Genomic DNA, 24063 nt, shown 5'->3' with positions numbered 1-24063 from the left:
TCTATATGCAAGGATGGCTCCTTTCGGATTGGAACCTGGTGCAGTAGTCATGGCACCAGCTTAAACTGAAACATAGGCAAAGACTAAAAGATAATGAAGTGGCATACTCAGCAAGTGGATAAATCAGCTGCTGAAAGTGCTTAAAAAGCTGAGGGTTTTAAATCACTTTAAAGCTGCAGTCGCGTGACACTCTAGTCACAAGGCTTCTCTCCTCTTCTGTTCACAGAAGTAGGGGACCTTCTTTGGATGTCCACATTACTGTCTGTGTGACGTGCACACTTCTTTTGGATGTCCAGCGGTGGGTCCTCCCAGGATCCAGAAGAGGTGTGATGTCAGCACAAAGGCACTGTTGGGGACCAGCCTGCACTGGCACATCTTCAGTGCTGGATTAACGGTTCCCTGCACCCAGAAACCTGGACGGCAGACTTCAATGAGTATATCTTGCTTCACCAGGTAAGGGGAAAAAAGTATATATATATTTGCCAAGAAATGGGCTTTAAATAAATGTGTCTTAAGAGGCAGCAGAGTAATGCATACTCGCCTCAGAATCACTGCCTCACTCTGACATTCGAGATAGTTTTTTTTAAATGGTTAGCACCAGGGTTTTGTCAACTTTTAGTGTAAAAATTTAGCGAAGACTTCTCATTCCTAACACAGTTAAATTGATTCTGACTAAAGTAAAATGTATATTTTTAACTAAGAACTAAAGGAGTTTGGACTTTTAGAGGCACACAAACACTAAGGGTTTTTATTGTAGAAATATAAAAAAAATAACTAAATATCTAAATATAATATCGTATATTGCAATATTATAACTGGTCCACATAGGTTATCATAGCATTAGCAATGAAAATACAGTTTTCTTATACAGACTCAGTTTCTACTGTACTCACCATCACAGATACAACTGTAAGGTGGATAACCATGAAGTGGGTCCAGAGGAAAAGGAGAACTTGCTCTATATATTACACGTGTTGAAACGCTTCCTCAGGAGCATAGATATATATAAGATTGGCCGTGTTAGTTAGGACAACAGTCAGCCTAGGTACCGAGACAATGGCGATGTATCATACATATAGCCAATCAGGGATATATAATCATAACAAATGCAGTCAAAATTATAGTAAAGAGGCGATCTGTGCTGGTAAGCATGGGATGTTACCATAGGAGACTCAGCTGGCCCAGTAAAATATATATACACACACTGATGTAGTAAACCAGTATTGGCCTAAGCAAATTAAGTCCACTTAATAGAAAAGTAGAAAAATAATAATCAGCGCCAAACAACAAAAATTAAAATAAAAAGAAAATCTTAAAATAAAAGCTGCTCCTCAAAAAACAATCTTAATTGTGATAAATGAAAAAACGCGTAGAGGGCGCTAAAACCACTCAGTGCTACTGAATAGTGAACCAAAATAATAAATGAGAAATAGATTAAATTAAACTATCTCTTAATACATATATGAATATAATAGTACTAAATTCCAAAAGTGTCTCTGTGTCCAAAGGAATCTGTAAAAAAAAGTCCCAATAAGTGTTCAATCAATGCATCACATGTGAATGAAGAGAAAACAAATCTTCTTTCTTGAATATTCTTTATGTGCAAAAAGGAAAGCCGTCACCAACAAATCCAATCTTCTTAATCACCCTCTAATTGGTGTTAAAGCAAACAAATGTGCTTACCAGAATAAGTGGACTATTATAATTAAACAATAGTCAGCTAGACATATGCAGGATTGTGCCTGCATGCACATCGGACAGGAAATCAATAGTGAGCCTCAATGCCAGGGATTCCAGATGGGATATATAATGAAACAAAAAGGCAATGGAGATGCCAATAGTGTGATACCACTTTAAAATTTATTATATATAAAAACAGAAAAACCAAAAAACAAATGGCCCAGATGGCCTCTTACTTCTAAAAGTGCCTACCCGGCACTGGGGCTGCAGGCGTGTCACCGCTACCTTGCGGTTCGGTAATGGACAGGGTCGTCTAGTCCGGTGCTGTCTCCGCAGCACGGCTCGGCGTCCCAGCTGGCAGCTCGTATGGGCAGGGAGGCACGTCTCGTGATCGGGTCCGCCTCCGACGTACGTTTCGTCAGGTATAACGTCTTCAGGGGGGCGTGCCCGATCACTGATGCATGATGGTATATGTAGTCTCATGGAGGCTACTGATTGGTCCAAATTAAGAGGGTGAAATGAAGGCAGCCGCGGTGCCGTTTAAGCCATATAACAAAGCATAACAGTCAAATTATTTGATAAATCATGGAATAATAGCTATACAGCAGCGGATGCTTAAGTATTTGCTAGATAGACTCAAAAAAACACAAAAAACAAAAAGAGTCACAAAAGAAATCTAGCAAGTACCAGAAAGCCGGGGGATGTTGAAAAAGTACTACATTCGCATCCCTCCGGATGTGCACACTGAAACTCCATCGTGAAAGCAATATATAATAAAAGACCATCTCGCAGGCCAAACTAATACATAAAGATGACTAGAAAATAAAATAAAAAGTAAAAAAAGTTGTAGGCATTAGATGAAAGGTCCACAACATTAATAACATAAATTTGGGTAAATGAATACCTTTGCATCCCTCCGGTCGTGCAAATCACCCATTTGACCCCAGTATAAAAATACTAAGAAAATTAGTACACATATGCACATCTAAATTTCTGAAAAAAAGGATTCTTAGTTTGTGTATATAGATGAGAATATACAATATGAAAAAATAATATAAAAAAATATATATATACAAGTGGAGAGGGGATGGTACAGAAAATCTCTACCCCACAACCAATAAAAATAAATAAATTGATAAAGGCTATATGGAATGTATTATTAATTGGATGGACTCTGTGTATCAGAGCCCAGACCAATTCAGACAAAAGATTAAATTTCATAGGTTACTGTCGGACACAGAGACACTTTTGGAATTTAGTACTATTATATTCATATATGTATTAAGAGATAGTTTAATTTAATCTATTTCTCATTTATTATTTTGGTTCACTATTCAGTAGCACTGAGCGGTTTTAGCGCCCTCTACACGTTTTTTCACTTAATAGAAAAGCCAGGGCCCTCTGGGTCAGGTTGGCGGTATGTGGTCAGCTAGTACTCCTAGGTCCTTATTAATCGTCGACTCTGTGGGAAGTGTGGTAAGGTCTTTGTATGATCTTGAATTGGGTGAGCCTGTCTTTTAATGAAACTAGGTGTTTAAATGGAATGTCCCAGATAATCGACCGGTCATCTCCATCTAAATCTGGAATATCTATTAGCCTTCTACTCCCGATAGAGTCCAGCGCTCTCAGGGTGGTAATGTACAGGTGATTATAAAGAACAGACATTGGTTTAGCAGAGCAGTCAAATCTGACCACTTTCTCAAAAACTGGCATGGGTATAGACACACTGGTGTGGAGAATTGTCTACCAAAGGCATGGAATAACTGCCAGAATCGAAACAAAAAAGTATTAGGTACGTTAAATTTTGTGCAAAGAAGGGGAAAGGAAATCAGATTTCCCTGATCAACCAGATATGACAGCAATTTGTTGCTATATCTAGTCCAGGCTTGAGGGTCTGGAAGCTAGAAGGGAGTAAAAATGGGGTAAATTGGGATTCCGCCAAAGAGGGGTATTCAGTGAAAACTGTTGTGGGGCCCGGGATTCAAAGCTGAAGGTCACTCTCCAGGCCTTAAAGATGGAAAGCATGGAAGGTGTCAAGGGTTAGGGGGCTTTAGCTTCTCTATAGAGAAGAGACCGTAGGGCCTCCAAGGAAGGCAGCATTGCCACCTCCAAAACTGTTGCCGACAGTTTTCACAGCTTCGTGAGCAGAGAGCTGACTGCTAGTCAGCAGCTCTCTGCTCTGCCCCCCACTCTTACTGAAGCACTGGGCTGTGGAGGGAGCAGGAGAAGCCGGCTTAGGCTCTCAGCAGCTTGCTGAGCTGGGTGCCAGTCTAGGGATCTGGGTGGATCATGATGACACCTGAGCAAATGAGTTTTGGCTGTACTTCTCCTTTTATTTAGAAAGAGAGAAAGAAAACAAATTTTCTCTAAGCATATCTATGTAAAGCAAACAGATTGAACGAACTATAAGGAAAGGCTCACCTTAGGATATTGCCTGTGTGAAGCAGTGGTACTGATTGGCTGCCCTGAATCCACCTTTGGCCATGGAAAAGAAACAAGTGTCAGAGCAGCCGGTCAGACAGGAAGGAAGCCTTTTGTAAATAAGACAGAATCTTCCCAACATGGATAAACTGCAGAAAAAAACCTCACAAAGGTTCTAACACTCCCCCACTCTAACTAGTGTGATGCTGTACAGTATTATATGAGGGGAAAAAGGAGATACATGATGTAAATTCGTTTTCCTTCTGAAAATAACTTCAAGAGAAATATTTCTGCTGTGAGCCATCATAAACTGAGGATTGAATTTCACCTAAAGGAAGAGCTCATTTTCATTCAGATGTTTTAGCCCCAATAACAAAACCCAGCTATATCCTATTTCTGGCAGAAAAAACATGAATGTGCAAAGAATTGTTTGGATCAATACTCCCCAAACCTGTTTTGTGTATATTTTGGCATGTCGTGCCTTTCTTAAGACGTGCTGAAAAATGTAGCATTGTTATAGTGATTAGACTTGGGCACATGCAGAATTTTGTTTTTTCAATTTGACACTTGTTTAATGCTTGTCAGATAGATTATGTGTTTACCTCTATTCTTTTATTACTAAAAAGGTATCCTGCTTACTAGTGTCTACAAAATTACAGGGAGTGCAGAATTATTAGGCAAATGAGTATTTTGACCACATCATCCTCTTTATGCATGTTGTCTTACTCCAAGCTGTATAGGCTCGTAAGCCTACTACCAATTAAGCATATTAGGTGATGTGCATCTCTGTAATGAGAAGGGGTGTGGTCTAATGACATCAACACCCTATATCAGGTGTGCATAATTATTAGGCAACTTCCTTTCCTTTGGCAAAATGGGTCAAAAGAAGGACTTGACAGGCTCAGAAAAGTCAAAAATAGTGAGATATCTTGCAGAGGGATGCAGCACTCTTAAAATTGCAAAGCTTCTGAAGCGTGATCATCGAACAATCAAGCGTTTCATTCAAAATAGTCAACAGGGTCGCAAGAAGCGTGTGGAAAAACCAGGGTGCAAAATAACTGCCCATGAACTGAGAAAAGTCAAGCGTGCAGCTGCCAAGATGCCACTTGCCACCAGTTTGGCCATATTTCAGAGCTGCAACATCACTGGAGTGCCCAAAAGCACAAGGTGTGCAATACTCGGAGACATGGCCAAGATAAGAAAGGCTGAAAGACGACCACCACTGAACAAGACACACAAGCTGAAACGTCAAGACTGGGCCAAGAAATATCTCAAGACTGATTTTTCTAAGGTTTTATGGACTGATGAAATGAGAGTGAGTCTTGATGGGCCAGATGGATGGGCCCGTGGCTGGATTGATAAAGGGCAGAGAGCTCCAGTCCGACTCAGACGCCAGCAAGGTGGAGGTGGAGTACTGGTTTGGGCTGGTACCATCAAAGATGAGCTTGTGGGGCATTTTCGGGTTGAGGATGGAGTCAAGCTCAACTCCCAGTCCTACTGCCAGTTTCTGGAAGACACCTTCTTCAAGCAGTGGTACAGGAAGAAGTCTGCATCCTTCAAGAAAAACATGATTTTCATGCAGGACAATGCTCCATCACACGCGTCCAAGTACTCCACAGCGTGGCTGGCAAGAAAGGGTATAAAAGAAGAAAAACTAATGACATGGCCTCCTTGTTCACCTGATCTGAACCCCATTGAGAACCTGTGGTCCATCATCAAATGTGAGATTTACAAGGAGGGAAAACAGTACACCTCTCTGAACAGTGTCTGGGAGGCTGTGGTTGCTGCTGCACGCAATGTTGATGGTGAACAGATCAAAACACTGACAGAATCTATGGATGGCAGGCTTTTGAGTGTCCATGCAAAGAAAGGTGGCTATATTGGTCACTTATTTGTTTTTGTTTTGTTTTTGAATGTCAGAAATGTATATTTGAGAATGTTCAGATGTTATATTGGTTTCACTGGTAAAAATAAATAATTGAAATGGGTATATATTTTTTTTTTGTTAAGTTGCCTAATAATTATGCACAGTAATAGTCACCTGCACACACAGATATCCCCCTAAAATAGCTAAAACTAAAAACTACTTCCAAAAATATTCAGCTTTGATATTAATGAGTTTTTTGGGTTCATTGAGAACATGGTTGTTGGTCAATAATAAAATTAATCCTCAAAAATACAACTTGCCTAATAATTCTGCACTCCCTGTACTTTTAGGAACCACAACAACGAAAAGTTAAAATGTTTTTAAGCTGCAAATATGCTGTTCTTAATATTAGGGCTTTTTCAGACATTAGGGCTGGTGGTGGTGAGAGGCCATAGAAGTAGACCATTAAGTCACAGAATTACCACACCCTGATAAACCTAAATGCTCATCCAAACAAGGACATTCAGCCACTCAGGGCTATACACATGTCACAGCAAAAATTAAACCCTCTATTGCACAGGTGTCAAACACAAGGCCGCAGGCTGAATCCGGCCCTCCAGACCATTTCATGTGGCCCTCGCACCTCTCCTGCAGCTGCAGGAGAGCTCCCCTCCTCTGGTCCTCCTCCAGACCCTTACCTTTATTTTTTGTGCTATAAACAAAAAAAGAACGACAATTTTGAAAAAAAAATTATATTTTTTACGTTTTGCTATAATATCCCCCAAAAATATGCAAAAAAAAAAAAATGTTTCCTCAGTTTAGGCCGATACGTATTCTTCTACATATTTTTTATTAAAAAAATCGCAATAAGCGTTTATTGATTGGTTTGCGCAAAAGTTATAGTGTCTACAAAATAGGGGATAGATTTATGGCATTTTTATTATTTATTTATTTTTTACTAGTAATGTCTGCGATTTTTATCGATACTGTGATTTTATGGCGGACACTTTTGACACATTTTTGGGACCATTGGCATTTTTATAGCGATCAGTGCTATAAAAATGCATTGATTACTGTAAAACTGTCACTGGCAGGGAAGGGGTTAACACTAGTGGCTGCAATGCAAAATCACGTTCTATTACGTGATTTTGCGCAGCCGAGCTGACCTGCCACCTTAACACTATGGTGGGCGGTCGGCAAGCAAGCAAAAAATACTGGTTGTTTTTAAAAAGTGCCAGAAAAGGCCTGGGGGTCAAGTGGTTAAAGGTGAACCTAGCCTCTGTGTGTCTGGCAGTACATTGCTTGGGGGCAACAAGGGGTATCATCTGTCGTCATGGCATTATCAGCCTGTAGTCTTTTCTCCTTTTTATTGGTACAGCGAATAATTTGGAGAAATGATCACTGTGAAAAATGGTACATTCTGTTTTTTTAATATTTTTTTTATTTGCCAATTCACAAGTACATAACCCCCCTTATGAGACAGATTTGCAAGTTATGTTAAACACTAGGGTTGTCCCGATACCACAGTACAAGTACCGATACTTTTTTTCAAGTACTCGCCGATACCGAATACCGATGCTTTTTTTTAAATGTGTCCCCAAATGCAGCCATGTCCCCCCACGAATGCAACCATGTCCCCCCACAGATGCAGCCATGTCCCCCCACAGATGCAGCCATGTCCCCCCCATATCCAGCCATGTCCCCCCCATATCCAGCCATGTCCCCCCCATATCCAGCCATGTCCCCCCATATCCAGCCATGTCCCCCCCATATCCAGCCATGTCCCCCCCATATGCAGCCATGTCCCCCCATATGCAGCCATGTCCCCCCCTTATCCAGCCATGTCCCCCCCCTTATCCAGCCATGTCCCCCCCATAACCAGCCATTTCCCCCCCATATCCAGCCATGTTCCCCCCCATATCCAGCCATGTTCCCCCCATATCCAGCCATGTCCCCCCCATATGCAGCCATGTCCCCCCCATATATGCAGCCATGTCCCCCTTACCTACATGCTGCCACGCCGCGCCGCCGCTTGGTTAATACGGGCGGGGAACATTACAGCTTTCATTTGAATAGCTGTAGTGTTTTGCGCTGCGTATAGACACTCCCCCTTGCTCGGGATTAGACAGTTCACCCGAGCAAGGGGGAGTGTCTATACGCGGCGCGGCGGGAAACACTACAGCTATTCAAATGAAAGCTGTAATGTTCCCCGCCCGTATTAACCAAGCGGGGATGCGGCGGGGGGGGGGGGGGGCGAGTATTCGGCCAGGCATTGGGGGCATTTGCGGGAGTACAAGTACTAGTATCGGTATCGGGACAACCCTATTAAACACTATGCAGTATGTTTTTTGCCCTGATCTGGGAGAGGTTCAACGTTGGGGTTATGTTATGGACCTGTGAAACACAAACAGTTTGGTAAACCTTTTCAAAATGTGTACATTTGCAAGATATGTTCACATGATCTAGCGGTTATGTTTTTGTACTGCTTTGTTTCTTTTGTTTGATTGCACCACATATAGACAAGCCATTGATCGACTTCAGTACAAACCAGCCTGTTAAATTTTTGTCCAGTCGCTGCCAACAGCTATAGCCGCAAGCAGTGATGTATTCTGAAAGCTGGGTAGCCCCCCACTCTCAGAATACAATGGCTCTGCTGGAGAGATTCCCCCCATGAGCACTGAATGTGTTAAAGGGGGAAATCGGGCATTTTTCTTTCCTTCAACCCATAGTTGAAGGAAAGAAAATTGGTTAATGTATAGCCTGCTTTACAGTGGCGTTTCACAGTAGTTTAGATTCTCATTTGTTGCTTTCTGAAGTAGTTAAAGAAAACATTGGCAGTTGCTTCATTTAAGTCTTAAACCTGTGTGATAATTTTTTTTTTAGATGCAGAATCGGATGGCTGTGCTACTGTGTAACTTGAAACCTGCCAAAATGAGAGGGACCCTTTCTCAAGCCATGGTTATGTGTGCAAGCTCTCCAGAGAAGGTGGAAATACTAGAACCTCCAAGTGGTGCAGTTCCTGGAGATAGAATTACCTTTGAGGGATTCCCAGGTAACATAACTACTGTGTTAATGGATAGGGAGTGGCAGGATTAATTACTTCTGTTCTTATTTATAAATAACTTTATGGACTTCATTCATATATGCAGGAGGGAAATCTCAGGTGTCATGCTTAATGTAAAATAGAAATATGGAATGTGCCAACACAGGGTTGTTTGCAAAAATTTTACGGTGATAATCATTATTTTCTTTCTTAAATTAAATGTCTTCAAAGGACACATGATCAGTAGAATAATAAGCATAAGGTTATACTGCTGCCTTTAGGAGGAATTCAACAATGGCAAACCAAAAAAAGGAATTGTTGAGTCATATATAACCCCTTCCACTCCCACGATGCTTCAGTTTTTTGCTTTGTCCTAGAAGGATGGATGTATTTTCTCATTGCAGAAAATTATACCTATTTGTTCTTGACAGTTTTACTTTTATCAGTTAAGATTTCCCATTATGCTGCTGAGCTGTGACTTCTTATGGAGCTGTCTGGATCAACTGTTCCTACAAGAGGACCTGACATTAGCAACATGGATCATTATCCCCATGCCTAAATCCACATACTCCTCAATCTTCTCTACCTCTCTAAGGTGTAGCTCCCTCCTCCACCCTGTGCAGGGAAGAGGTTTTTTATTGCTGTTCAGGATTTCTTGATCAAACTGATGCAGGTGCCATAAGCATACTTCTACGCCCTCTACTCCAGTCTATCTCTGACATTCTGGCAGCTGCTGCAGCCCCAGCACAGTCAACTACGGATGAGGAGAAGTTTTGCTATCCCCTTTTGGATGCATTTCTGCTTGAGAAGACTCAGTCTGCTAACATAACTGCTTGGCTTCAGGATACCATTTTGGTATCAGGGTGCATATAACTACTGTATTTATCGGGGTATTTCACGCACCCGCGTATAGCGCGCACCCCCAACCTAGAAGGGAAATTTCAGGAAAAAAAATACTTACAGTTTGAATGCCCCTCGTCGGTGTCTTGCCCGGCGTCCATCGGCAGCCTTGTCCGGTCCGGCGTCTGTCTGCGGCCTCGGGGGTGTCCTCCCGCGCGGTCTCTGAGTCGAATCCCCGCTTTCCGCGCTGTGTTTGAATGCCGCCGCCGACATATACCGAGCGTTCGGCTTGTCACGCATAAAGGCTAGGAGGCGTCACAGAGCGTGACCGCGAGCGAAGCCGAGCCTGGTCGAATGTACCCGAGTGTACTGCGGGTATCGGCGTATATCGCGCACCCACGTTTTTCCCCTTATTTTAAGAAGAAAAAAGTGTGCGGTATACGCCGATAAATACGGTATGTTTAAAACTGGAGCAACGTGTCTGTGTCTAAAACCACTCCTGTTACCAGTTTGGGCTCCCTTACATGTCTTAAAGAGGAAGTAAACCCAAGACTTTTTTTCTTTCTTTTTTTTTTTTTTATATTCACAACCTGCAATGTATTTATAAGTTCTACACATTAAAATTTCACAAAAACAAGTATTGGAAATACCTTTTATTGGTTTTATTAAATATTTCTCCTTCTGGTAATCGGCCACGCCATCTTAACTATTGATTGCTGGCTCTTGTGTCATTTCCACCCTTCCCTGTCTAAATCTCACGTGTAAACCAAGCCTCTATCTCGTTTGCCATTACTACGGAAACCGTGCTAATCCGTTCATAACTGCAAATGACATAGGAGGTATTATATGTAGTGAACAGCATCATTAACATAATTTTAGTACTAATATAAAACAGTTTTCTTACATTTGCAAACGTTTTTCACAATGGCTTGTATTGCTCCCTGTATTACAACAGCTGCTTGCTCGTATGAATGTCTGCTCTGGTTCACTCCCCCTGTGTGACGTCTTATACAGTCACAAGAAAATAATCACGAAGGAGAGGAGGGCTTGTCTATGCCATTCTCAGTGGAACTAGATAACCCGGCATGCTAAGGAAAGTGAAACGGCACACATAGCATGCCATTAAAGATGCTACGGACAGAGCATGCGCTGGTGATGTCATTACAGATTACAGGACGGATTCTGAAGGAACTGTAATAGAAAGTAAAAATTTAACAGGCAGCGATCTGCAGCCTTATCGCTGGAAATTCTAATGAACTAAAGTGAAAGTGGGTTTACAACGACATTAAGTCTGTCACAACCTTTCCTGGACATTTGTTATTGAAACCTGTTTTGTGCAGGGATTGACTTACCCCTGATACATTTTTTGTTCTAAAGTGCTTTGCTAAGGAGGAGAAGTGAGTCGTTCCTGTTGCTGACCCACAAGTTTCTTGTTTAAAAGACTCTCTGACTGTTGAGGACATTGTTATGGTTAAAGCTCAAGTTACAAGCATCTAAAAATCTCCAAGTCCTTGTTCTTCCTAATAGGCCCTGCACTGCAACCTGCTATTGGTGTCATGGCAATTTGGCAGACCCTGAGGGTGTGGTCCAAAGAAAATTTTCAAAGAAACCAATACTATCCCTACTAATTCTTCAGTTATAAATGGTTTGCAGCTTTTTCCTGTTGCATTCCTCTATGTTGATGTTGATGGATTAGTTGACATTATCTCATTGCTTGGAATCAGGGCAGCCATCAGAAATGTACACAACTTTAGGCCTGGGCCACCCTGGCCTGACCACCAACATTTCCCACGGTCCGCCCATTGGCCATCCCCAATGAATCTGCCCACTGGCCATCCCACGAGTCCTGCCGTTCACCCACTTTTATTTTTAATACTCTTACAACTTAATACGTGAAAATTAAATATGTATTCAAAGTCATCAGTGCTTTTTAAGATTTAAAAGTAAGAAATTACAGTCCGGTCCATAAATATTGGTACATCGACACAATTCTAATCTTTTTGATTCTATACACCACAATGGATTTGAAATGAAACGAACAAGATGTGCTTTAACTGCAGATGTTCAGCTTTAATTTGAGGGTATTTACATCTTAATCAGGTGAACGGTGTAGGAATTACAACAGTTTGTATATGTGCCTCCCACTTTTTAAGGGACCAAAAGTAATGGGACAGATTAACAATCATAAATCAAACTTTCACTTTTTAATACTTGGTTGCAAATTCTTTGCAGTCAATTACAGCTTGAAGTCTGGAATGCATAGACATCACCAGTCGCTGGGTTTCATCCCTGGTGATGCTCTGCCAGTCCTCTACTGCAACTGTCTTCAGTTCCTGCTTGTTCTTGGGACATGTTCCCTTCAGTTTTGTCTTCAACAAGTGAAATGCATGCTCAATCGGATTCAGGTCAGGTTATTGACTTGGCCATTGCATAACATTCCACCTCTTTCCCTTAAAAAACTCTTTGGTTGCTTTCGCAGTATGCTTCGTGTCATTGTCCATCTGCACTGTGAAGCGCCGTCCAATGAATGCTGAAGCATTTGGCCAATATGAGCAGATAATATTGCCCGAAAAACACTACAGAATTCATCCTGCTGCTTTTGTCAGTTCCATTGGCAGCCATACATGCCCACGCCATGACACTTTAGTCCCTTTTCTCAAAGTTACTGGGGATGGAGGTACATCTAGTTGGCCTCATTAAAAAGTCTCACAAAAAAGGTTCCGGTGCTGACTGACTCCTCGGCCTGCCACTAGTCTCCAGGTCCATGTCCAGACTCCGATATGACTTGCAATTATGAGTAATATACTTTATGTATATATTTTTTCTACAGCTTAATCTTGTTACATGACTATTCATTATTATACCTACCTTTAATATCCATAGACATATCCTGTGCATCTGCTCCTGAAGAGTAGCGCTACAGCTACGAAACGCGTCAAGCTAAATAGATGCCTTTCCCTGCCATCCTTTCATCTAAATTACCATTACCATGGTTCACTGGAATATGCCAATCTACAATTTACAATGGAAACACGTTGCAACTAGTCTGATGTGGTTTTTAAGCTATTATTATGGCTCTGGGCCAGCAGGCTATCACTGTGTCATTATGCTATTCTGTTTTTTTATTATGTATCATGTTATGGAATAAATGTTTTTTATTACCCTATTATGATGGCTATGATGTTTATGCATTTACTATATGACACTATTGATGGCCCTATCACCAGACATTATTATAGTATGATGCTATGTTATTTCCTTGGCTGCACGCTTCATCAAAAAGTCCCAAATTTAGTCCCCTTTCTCACGCCATGACACTACCACCACCATGCTTCACTGATGAGGTGGTATGCTTTGGATCATGAGCAGTTCCTTTCCTTCTCCATACTCTTCTTTTCCCATCACTCTGGTACAAGTTGATCTTGGTCTCATCTGTCCATAGGATGTTGTTCCAGAACTATGAAGGCTTTTTTAGATGTTATTTGGCGAACTCTAATCTGGCCTTCCTGTTTTTGAGGCTCACCAATGGTTTATATCTTGTGGTGAACCCTCTGTATTCACTCTGGTGAAGTCTTCTCTTGATTGTTGACTTTGACACACGTACACCTACCTCTTAGAGAGTGTTCTTGATCTGACCAAATGTTGTGAAGGGTGTTTTCTTCACCAGGGAAAGAATTCTTCGGTCATCCATCACAGTTGTTTTCCGTGGTCTTCTGGGTCTTTTGGTGTTGCTGAGCTCACCAGTGCATTCTTTCTTTTTAAGGATGTTCCAAACAGTTGATTTGGCCACACCTAATGTTTTTGCTATCTCTCTGATGGGTTTGTTTTGGTTTTTCAGCCTAATGATGGCTTGCTTCACTGATAGTGACAGCTCTTTGGATCTCACATTGAGAGTTGACAGCAACAGATTCCAAATGCAAATAGCACACTTGAAATGAACTCTGGACCTTTTATCTGCTCCTTGTAAATTGAATAATGAGGGAATAACAAACACCTGGCCATGGAACAGCTGAGCAGCCAATTGTCCCATTACTTTTGGTCCCTTAAAAAGTGGGAGGCACAAATACAAACTGTTTTAATTCCTACACCATTCACCTAATTTGGATGTAAATACCCTCAAATTAAAGGTAAATCTGCTGTTTAAGCACACCTTGTTCGTTTAATTTCAAATCCATTGTGGTGGTGTATAGAGCCAAAAAGATTAGAATTGTGTCGATGTCCCAATATTTATGGACCTGACTGTATATGTTGACCAAAAAATATGAAGCCTGCCACCACGACAAAGTAGACCCTTTTGAGCAGGTCCCTACACTAACTGCATCACCTTTTCAAAGACGCAACCCAATGCAGCAAAGGGACATCCCCATTTAGCAAAGGGATTGCCTAATCCAGCAAAGAGACATCTCCATATGCAGTGCCTTGAAAAAGTATTGATACTCCTTGATATTTTCCATATTTTTGTCATGTTAAAACAAAAAAACGTAAATGTATTTTATTAAGATTTTATGTGATAGACAAACGCAAAGTGGCACATTATTCTGAAGTGGAAGGAAAATGATAAATAGTTTTCATTTTTTTTACAAATATGTGAAAAGTGTGGTGTGCATTTGTATTCAGCCTCCTTCGTACCCCTACCCCTAACTAAAATCCAGTGGACCGAATTGCCTTAAGAAGTAACTTAATTTGTTAATAGGGTCCACCTGTGTGTAATTTAATATCGGTATAAATACAGCTGTCCTGTGAAGCCCTCAGAGGTTTGTTAGAGATACAAACGGCATCATGAAGGCCAAAGAATACACCAGACAGGTCAGGGATAAAGTTGTGGAGAAGTTTAAACCGGGTTGGGTTATAAATAAAAATATCCCAAGATTTGAATAGCTCACGGAGCACTGTTCAATCCATCATCGGAAAATGGAACGAGTATGGCATAACTGCAAACCTACCAAGATATGGCCTTCCACCTAAACTGACAGGCTGGGCAAGGAGAGCATTAATCAGAATAGCAGCCAAAAGGCCCAAGAGTGGCAAGAAGAAAAACGCTATGTGTGGCAAAAAACGAACACTGCGCATCACTCTGAACACGCCATCCCCACCGTGAAACATGGTGGTAGCAGCATCATGTTTTAGGCATGCTTTTCTTCAGCAGGGACAGGGAAGCTGGTCAGAGTGGTAGGGAGATGGATGGACCCAAATACAGGGCAATCTTAGAAGAAAACCTGTTAGGCCTTATTCACACCTATGCATTTTTAGTGCTTTTTGTAGATTTGCACTACAGAACGTGTTGCATAGGAAACCATGTTAAATGGACTGTAGTGCAAATCTGCAAAAAGCACTAAAAATGCATAGTGGTAATCAGGCCTTCGAGTCTGCAAAAGACTTGAGACTGGGACGGAGGTTCACCTTTCAATAAGGCAACAACCCTAAACATACAGCCAGAGCTACAATGGATTGGTTTGGATCAAAGCGTATTCATGTGTTAAAATGGCCCAGTCAAAGTCCAGACCTAAATCCAATTGAGAATCTGTGGCAAGACCTGAAAATTGCTGCTCAGATGCTCTCCATCCAATCTGACAGAGCTTGAGCTATTTTGCAAAGAAGAATGGACACAAATGTCACGCTTTAGATGTGCAAAGCTGGTAGGGACATCCCTAAAAAACTTGCAGCTGTAATTGCAGCGAAAGGTGGTTCTACAAAATATATGGGGGGCTGAATACAATTGCACGCCACACTTTTCACATATTTATTTGTAAAAAATGTTGGAAACCATTTATCATTTTCCTTCCACCTCACAATTATGTGCCACTTTGTGTTGGTCTATCACATAAAATACATTTTCGTTTTTTTGTTGTAACCTGACAAAATGTGGAAAATTTCAAGGGGTATGAATTATTTTTTAAGGTTTTGCAGCAAAGAGACAAGCCCAATCCAGCAAAGAGACAAGCCCAATCCAGCAAAGAGACAGACACAGCACACCTCCAAACTCTACTCGGGCCTCACAGCTGTTCCCACTTCAGCAGTGCCTACCTCTCTTCTCCGTCTTGCATCGCTCCCATGAGGCCACCCTATCACAAAAGTCCCAGCCCTCTTCTCAGCAGCAGGCTGCAAGGTGGAAGCCGTGAGCTGGGGGACTAGCATGTGGTGAAGCAGGGAGAAGGAAGTTACATCCTCTTCTGCTGGGGCCCTGTGAATGTATGCGATTGTCTGCCAGGATGCCAGGCGGTCCTAGCAACCAATCATTTTGACAGTGGCAGCCAGCGGGAGGCTGGGAGTCAGGAGCCAGTGCAGCGGCACCAGCGGGAGTCCGGACTAGTTGTCAGTGTGGTGGAGGAAAGGAACAAAGAGAAGGTGCCATCCTGGGGCCTAGGAATCTCAAGGGACCATACCCCTCGGGACGCCCAGGCCCCCTACATCCGTAGGGGCTATGCCACCCTGATGATGGCCCTGCTTAAAATATCTAGGTCTCATTCTAGACACAGGAAGAGTCACACCTGGGCAGCCTGACGCTGCAGGGTACTTGGACATCAGAGGCATCTTGTCTCCCAAACAACATTCCGGTGCTTTGGACAATTTGGTTGTCCATGTAATGCCAGGGACTCCCAAAGGAGGGTCACCTATTCTAGGTTAAGTTGGAGAATGGCACGGCAGTGGTATACATCAACCATCAGAAGAGATGGTTGATAAAGCCCTGCCAAGAGAGGTAGATTGGGTCCTGTCCTGGGCACTTCATGTTCTAGGCTTCCAGACTTCCTCAGCAGGGTAAACCTGGGTCTAGGGCAGTGGTCCCTAATATATGGAAGTGTTAAGGACCTGTGTCACAGGTAGGGGATACTGGATGTAGACTTTTTTCCCTCTAGATTCCAAAACAAACTAGACAGACTTGTCTCCAGGTACAGGGACCCTCTAGCAAAAGCAGGGGATGTATCAACAAACCGTTTTGTACTGTCTCTTTAAATTCTAAACTCAAAAACGTGCCGCAACCTTCTTTCATTATATATAACATAATCCCCTCCCATTACCTTGATCAACAATGTGAATCACAGTGCTCTATATACAGCCATGGCCAAAAGTTTTGAGAATGACACAAATATTAATTTTCACAAAGTCTGCTGCTTCAGTGTTTTTAGATCTTTTTGTCAGATGTTACTATGGTATGCTGAAGTGTATCTACAAGCATTTCATTGACAATTGTGTCAAAAGTGTCAAATGCTTTTATTGACAATTGCATTACGTTTATGCAGAGAGGCAATATTTGCAGTGTTGATCCCTCTTTTTCAAGACCCTGGCATGCTGTCAATCAACTTCTGGGCCACATCCTGACTGATGGCAGCCCATTCTTGCATTATCAATGCTTGGAGTTTGTCAGGATTTGTGTTTTTCTTTTGCCTTGTATGGATTGACCACAAGTTCTCAATGGGATTAAGGTCTGGGAAGTTTCTTGGCCGTGGACCCAGAATTTTGATGTTTTTTTTCCTGAAGCCACTTAGTTTTCACTTTTGCCTTATGGCAAGGGGTTCATCATGCTGGAGAAGGCATTGTTGGTCACCAAATTGTTCTTGGATGGTTGGGAGACGTTTCTTTTGGAGGATGTGTTTGTATCATTCTTTATTCATGACTGTGTTCCTAGGCAAAATTGTGAGTGAGCCCACTCTCTTGGCTAAGAAGAAACCACACACATGAATGGTCTTAGGATGCTTTACTGTTGAAATAACACAGGACTGATGGTAGTGCACACCTTTTCTTTTCCAGATTTTTTTTTTCCAGATGCCCCAAACGATTGGAAAGGGGATTTATCAGAAAAAAGGACTTTACCCCAGTCCTCAGCAGTCCAATCCGTATACCTTTTGCAGAATATCAGTCTGTCCCTGATGTTTTTTCTAGAGAGAAGTGGCTTCTTTGCTGCCCTTCTTGACATTAGACCATCCTCCAAAAGTCTTTGCCTCACTGTGCGTACAGATGCACTCACACCTGTCTGCTGCCATTCCTGAGCAAGCTCTGCATTGGTGGTGCCCCGATCTCACAGCTTAATCAACTGTAGGAGATGGTCCTGGTGCTTGTTGGACTTTCTTGGGGGCCCTGAAGCCTTCTTTACTAATACAGTGGAAATGTTTTGTATGGGATTAAGTTAATTGTCATGGCAAAGAGGGGCTTTGCAAATAATTGCAATTCATCTGCTCACGCTTCATAACATTCTGGAGTATATGCAAAGTATATGAAAATTGCCATCATAAAAACTAAGGCAGCAGACTTTGTGAAAAATGTATATTTGTGTCATTCACAAAACATTTGGCCACTGCTGTACATAAGTGATAAATGAAAACAAAGTCCAAAAGTATGTGAATAACACAGCACTTCAAAAAGGTGCAACTCCTCCATGCATGCGATCCATCCAGTACTCCTCCACCTGCACACCAAACTGCTTACCAGATTGCTGGGTCCCACAGTTACTTAGGTCTAATATAAATTAGTGTTTTTTATACAGATCCTTGCTGAATGGCGGGATCAGACATTGCCCCATTAAAACAACCTTTGCTGGTCTAAAAAGATCTAAAGCATGGAAGAGACATAGAACAGAACTCTGTAGTGCAGTAATTCATACACAAGTTTATTAAAGGAGACATCAGTTATTCCCACAGTGCTGGATGTCTATTTTTCATAAGGTCTATCACCATAGGTGGAAGCATACTTTACTGTATTTAGTGTGAGGCAAAAGGCTTTCACCCCAGGAAATTCTCCCTGTTACAAATTCTTGCATTTTCACAGGTAGGTATGGACCAGCATTTGGCCCAAAGCACCATTCATGGTCCGTATTCTGCTTTAGCAATCTGAAAGAATTGCTACTTGTAAAACATTGGGTTGAGTTTAACTTGTTCGGTACATCTGTTGCATCTTTGTTTTTTGTGTTTTTTTTTTTTTTTTTTACTGTATGAATATCTAAATGGAAAATATTTATAATATGTGTATTGTCCATTACTTTTTCAGGAGAGCCTGACAAGGAGCTGAATCCTAAGAAGAAGACATGGGAGCAGATCCAACCAGACCTTCTGACCAATGATGGATGTGTAGCAACTTACAAGGGAGTACCATTTGAAGTTAAAGGAAAGGGGGTGGTCAAAGCTCAGACCATGTCTCGAAGTGGTATTAAATAAAGAGTGATGTATTTTTGTAAAGAGCGCACTCATGGTGTGCTTGTTCTTTTAAAAACAACTACAATAAAGGCTGACAGATTGTTCATTGAAACTTTTGTATGTTTTCTTGTCTCACATTCACTTGGAATATACCCAGTCAGGTTATGCTTGTGTTACTCTATAGACGGCTACATATTATCTGTATGTCGGATTTTGGAGTGGTAAGTCTTACAAAAAAAAAATATGTAAGAGACATATCCTAAAAGAGAATTGGATATAAACAAAATTCCACAATAAGAGGCCAACCCAACGCAGAACACCAGATCAATACAGCACTTAGAGCATCTCTAAAAGGTTATTAGCATAATCAATAGAAATTACAAAACAGCTGCACCACATGACTCAGTGAATCGCACATAGTGCAAATTATAGGGCATTGTAAGAAAGAGAGGGAGAAAGAAAAAAAGAAAGGGAAAAGATGGAAACCCAGGCAGGAGATAGTAATTCTCACTGAGCTGGTGGACCTGCACAAAAGACCCTTTAGGTCTCTAAAGATCCAATATGCATATAGCTGGCCCATGGACGCCAGACTTGCTCAAATCATTTAGTAGTATTATTAATTTTGCTAGCAAAGATATTCATTAAGCATAATCCAAGACACCTTGTGCTGAAACACTGAAATGGAGGGTTGCTTTCATGAGCGAGCTATAGTGAGCTTAGCCATCAATAGCGTAAAGGAGATTAAAGAGCGGGGAAGCTTCTCCATGGGATCATATTGTAAGGCGATACAGGGCAGTTGAGGTACCATTGCCCCTGAAGCGTTCCTAATTAAAGCAAAAGCCCCGTCATTTAGAACAGTGGTCATCAACCTTGTCCTGCAGGGCCCACTAACAGGCCAGGTTTGCAAGATAACTGAAATACATCACAGGTGATATCATTTGCTCCTCAGTGATTGCAGTATTCTAGACTGCATCTCCCCAAGGTAATACATAAAACCTGGCCTGTTAGTGGGCCCTGCAGGACAGGGTTGATGACCACTGATTTAGAACATTCCCACCAGACGTAATACATGGTACCATAAGAATGGCAGCCTCGAAAAACACAATGACGAGGAGGTTGGAATAGCCATGAAAGACGAAAAGGGGTCGCGATCACTCCTCCTGGGCCAATTTTAGGCCTATCTCCCTAATTAATATCAAAATTCTGGCATTAACCTTTAATGTTAACCTGGCTTAACCCACCCAGCTAAACTATAACCTGCCCCTTAATAATTACATTTTTTGCTGATGCCATGACCCCATGAAGAAAGGGGCCTAAGTGGCCATCCCCTTTATTTCCCAATTTCTCTGTGGCTAGTTACGTAAGAGGAGACTAATAAATATGAACTCCTGGCTGCCATTTTTGGCCGCTGATGTAAGCTGAATGGCTCACTCATTGCTTAATACCCCAGAGACCCTGCCATAATAACTTTGTCAGCACCTGGGTTATTGTAATTTCTTCATGCCAGAAGTGCTGCACCTCCTCCGTCCACATCCATTACAGGAGTATTCCACAATATCCTTGTTATCTAAAGCAGATTGCAGGCATTGGGTGGAGGAAGCACATGGGACACATAGTGACAATTCTGCCACGGACCAGTTTGAAGTCATCCTTTGCTCTTGCAGGTCCAGCCCTGCAGCCAGCTATTACCATTTTATCAGTAGTAGTAACTATGACAAACTTGTCTGGAGAACTTAATAGTGAACTTTCTCCAATTACAGACAACCCCTTTCTACAAGATTAGAGCTCTTGTCATCGACTCTACTATTCTATGTAGATGCCATGGAGAATGTGTTTTGTCAAATCTCCAGACTGTTCTCACTTTCTGTGCTCCCTCCTGGCATTACACTCTACAACAGGCCCATCTGTTCATGTTACATTCTCTAGGTCCACAGGCCCTGCAAAGAGGTCGCCCACTCTCTAAGGTTTTTTTTCATCCCTGTCTATTGACATGCTTTAATTCAGAGATGTTAATTTATTTCCATTTCACTGTATCTTTCTTTCTGAGGGGTACTCGATGAGCCTCCCTCTATATCCTGCCATTCTTCTGTTAACTGGTTTTAACCACTTCCAGACCTTAGGTGTTTTTCAGATTCGGTGTTTGCAAGACTAAAACAGTTTTTTCTGCTAGAAAATTACTTAAAACCCCCAAACATTATATATTTTTTTTTCTAACACCCTAGAGAATAAAATAGTGGTCATTCCAATACTTTTTGTCACACCGTATTTGCGCAGCGTTCTTACAAGCGCACTTTTTTTGGAAAAAATTAACTTTTTTGAATTAAAAAATAAGACAACAATAAATTTGGCCCAATTTTTTTATATATTGTGAAAGATAATGTTACGCCGAGTAAAATGATGCCCAACATGTCACGCTTAAAAATTGCGCCCGCTCGTGGCATGGCGTCAAACTTTTACCCTTAAAAATCTCGATTGGCGATGTTTAAAAAATTCTAGAGATTGCATTTTTTGAGCTACAGAGTAGCTCTAGGGCTATAATTATTGCTCTCGCTCTAACGATCGCGGCGATACCTCACTTGTGTGATTTGAACACCGTTTTCATATGCGGGCGCTACTCGCGTATGCGTTCGCTTCTGCGCGCGAGCTCGTCGGGACGGGGCGCTTTAAAAAAAATTTTTTTGTTTTCTTATTTATTTTTATTTATTTTATTATTTTTTACACTGAAAAAAAATAAAAATAATAATTTGATCACTTTTATTCCTATTACAAGGAATGTAAACATCCCTTGTAATAGAAAAAAGCATGACAGGTCCTCTTAAATATGAGATCTGGGGTCAAAAAGACCTCAGATCTCATATTTGGGCTTAAATGCAAAAAATAAAAAATGTCATTTTTTCAAATGACCAAAAAAAAAATTTGTCTCTTTAAGAGGCTGGGCGGGACTGACGTTTTGACGTCACTTCCGCCCAGCCGAGCTATGGGGACGGGCGAAGGAGATTTTTCCTTCAGTCTTGTCCCCGCTCACCAGCCGACAGCACCCGATCGCCTCCGCCGCTACCGACGGCTCCGGTAAGCGACGGGAGAGCGGCGGGAGGGGGGGACCCTCTCCCGCCACCGATAATGGCTATCTCGCTGTGAATCCGCCGCGGAGACCGCCATTATCGGATTCCAGACCGCGCACACTAAAGATTGATACCTCGATTGTGGCAGCAGCTGCTGCCGTTACCGAGATATCAATCTTTAAAAATAGGACGTACATCGTCGTGCGCAGGTCTGGAAGTGGTTAATATATTTGCTGCAGTACAGGAGCAGTCTGTTTACCTGTACCTCTTTGCAATTCCATAGTAAGAGAGAGTTAGTTTCTTATCTTTTTCAGAAAGACTTAAAAGTTCATTAAAAATGCCCAAAAGGGGACTCTTGCATGGTCTTGTCACTATCGATAAAAGCATGTCTCTTTATTATCCATAAAAGGATATAAAAAATTCTGCAGTAATTTAACTTAAGTGAGATTGATATGTTTTCCACAGTAGCTAGGGCTCTGTCTACTCTCTTCTAGACCTATTACTATATCCCTCATATGAACTATTTTTGTGTTTTTGCAAATAGATTTAGAGGGGTTATATCCACATCCGGGTATTCCATGCCTTCATAGCAGTCTGTGGTGCTCCATTATTAGGCACCAGGTTGAAGAATATTGGGTAGATTCAGTAAGATCGCCGTAACTTTGCAGCGGCGTAGCTTAAGGAACTTAAGCTACGCCGCCGTAAGTTAGCGAGGCAAGTACATGATTCTCAATGTACTTGCCTGCTAATATACAGCGGCGTAGCCTAAAGCGCGCGGGCGTAAGGAGCGCCGAATTCAAATGACTTGGAGGGGGGCGTGTTTCATGGTAATGAGGCTTGACCTCACGTTTTTGAAGTTTTTTTTCACTGCGCATGCGCCGGGCGACTACATTTCCCAGTGTGCATTGCGGTTAAGTACGCCGCACGGGCCTATTGATTTCGACGTGGACGTAAACGACGTAAATCCCGATTCGCGGACGACTTACGCAAACGACGTAAAAAATTTGAATCTCGCGGCGGGAACGACGGCCATACTTTAACATTGTTATTCCACCTAATAGGTGGAATAACTTTAGGCCTACTAAGGCCTTACGGAAACAGCGTAAATCGACTGCGGCGGCCGGGCGTACGTTCGTGAATCGGCGTATCAACTCATTTACATAATCTACGCTGACCGCAATGGAAGCGCCACCTAGCGGCCATCCAAAATATTGCAATCTAAGATAGGACGGCGCAAGCCGTCGTATCTTATATATGTTTAAGCGTATCTCTGAGCATACGCTTAAACATACGTCGGCGTAGATTCCGAGTTAGGTTAGCTCTGTTGTTTTTACAAAAAATCCTATTTTCTCTTATCATCCATGGACGGACACAGCTCCTTAAATCTTGACGTTTGGTACGTCCCCAAACAGTGTCAGAAAAACAAGGGGTGGAAACAGCAATCAAAAACCAACTTCACCCCAAACAAGCATAACCCTCCTCAACGGAGGAGTTGCAAACTCAAACAGGCGCCTGCAAAACCTTGCGGCTGAAGGAAGCATCTGAAGATGCACTCAGATCAACCTTGTAAAATTTGGAAAAAGTGTGAACAGACGACCAAGCCGCCGCTTTACACACCTGTGAAACAGACACTTGATGTCGGAAAGCCCAGGAAGCACCAATGGCCCTGGTCGAATACACCGTGACAGGGAAAGGAGGCGCCCGCCCCTTAAGGGCGAAGGCCTGGATGACGGTCTGCCTGATCCACCGAGATATAGTGGCCGGCGAGACCGCCAGGCCCTTCTGCGGACCAGACACCGCCACAAATGGTGAGTCCAACCTCCGAAACAAAGCCGTGGCAGACAGGTACACCTGCAGAGCACTTACCACATCCAAGGTATGTAGCGTAGCCTCTTGGGATGCGATGGTCGAGGACACATGGACGGAAGTACAATGTCCTCCTTCAGGTGAAAAGCTGAAACTACCTTGGGAAGAAAGGAAGGTTGCGGACGTAGCGCCGCTTTATCCTTGTGGAGGACCAAGCAA

The 24063-nt window shown here is 42.2% G+C and overlaps 1 protein-coding gene across 3 annotated transcripts in view; it reads left to right on the top strand.

Moving 5' to 3' along the window:
* AIMP1 (aminoacyl tRNA synthetase complex interacting multifunctional protein 1) overlaps positions 1 to 19088 on the top strand; it is a 102486-nt gene extending 83398 nt beyond the window's left edge. For all 3 annotated transcript variants that reach the window (XM_040329680.1, XM_040329678.1, XM_040329679.1), the window contains 2 exons: positions 8852 to 9020; positions 18831 to 19088. In XM_040329680.1, coding sequence (XP_040185614.1) covers positions 8852 to 9020; positions 18831 to 18997 — 336 coding nt within the window. In that variant the 3' untranslated portion in view covers positions 18998 to 19088. The remainder of the gene's footprint in view (positions 1 to 8851; positions 9021 to 18830) is intronic.
* The last annotated feature ends 4975 nt before the right edge of the window (positions 19089 to 24063 follow it).

The sequence above is a fragment of the Rana temporaria genome, chromosome 1 (genome assembly GCF_905171775.1).
Source record: "Rana temporaria chromosome 1, aRanTem1.1, whole genome shotgun sequence".
Lineage (NCBI taxonomy): Eukaryota > Metazoa > Chordata > Amphibia > Anura > Ranidae > Rana > Rana temporaria.
Note: the sequence above shows the minus strand (reverse complement) of the source record. Positions and strands in the feature narration are given on the sequence as shown.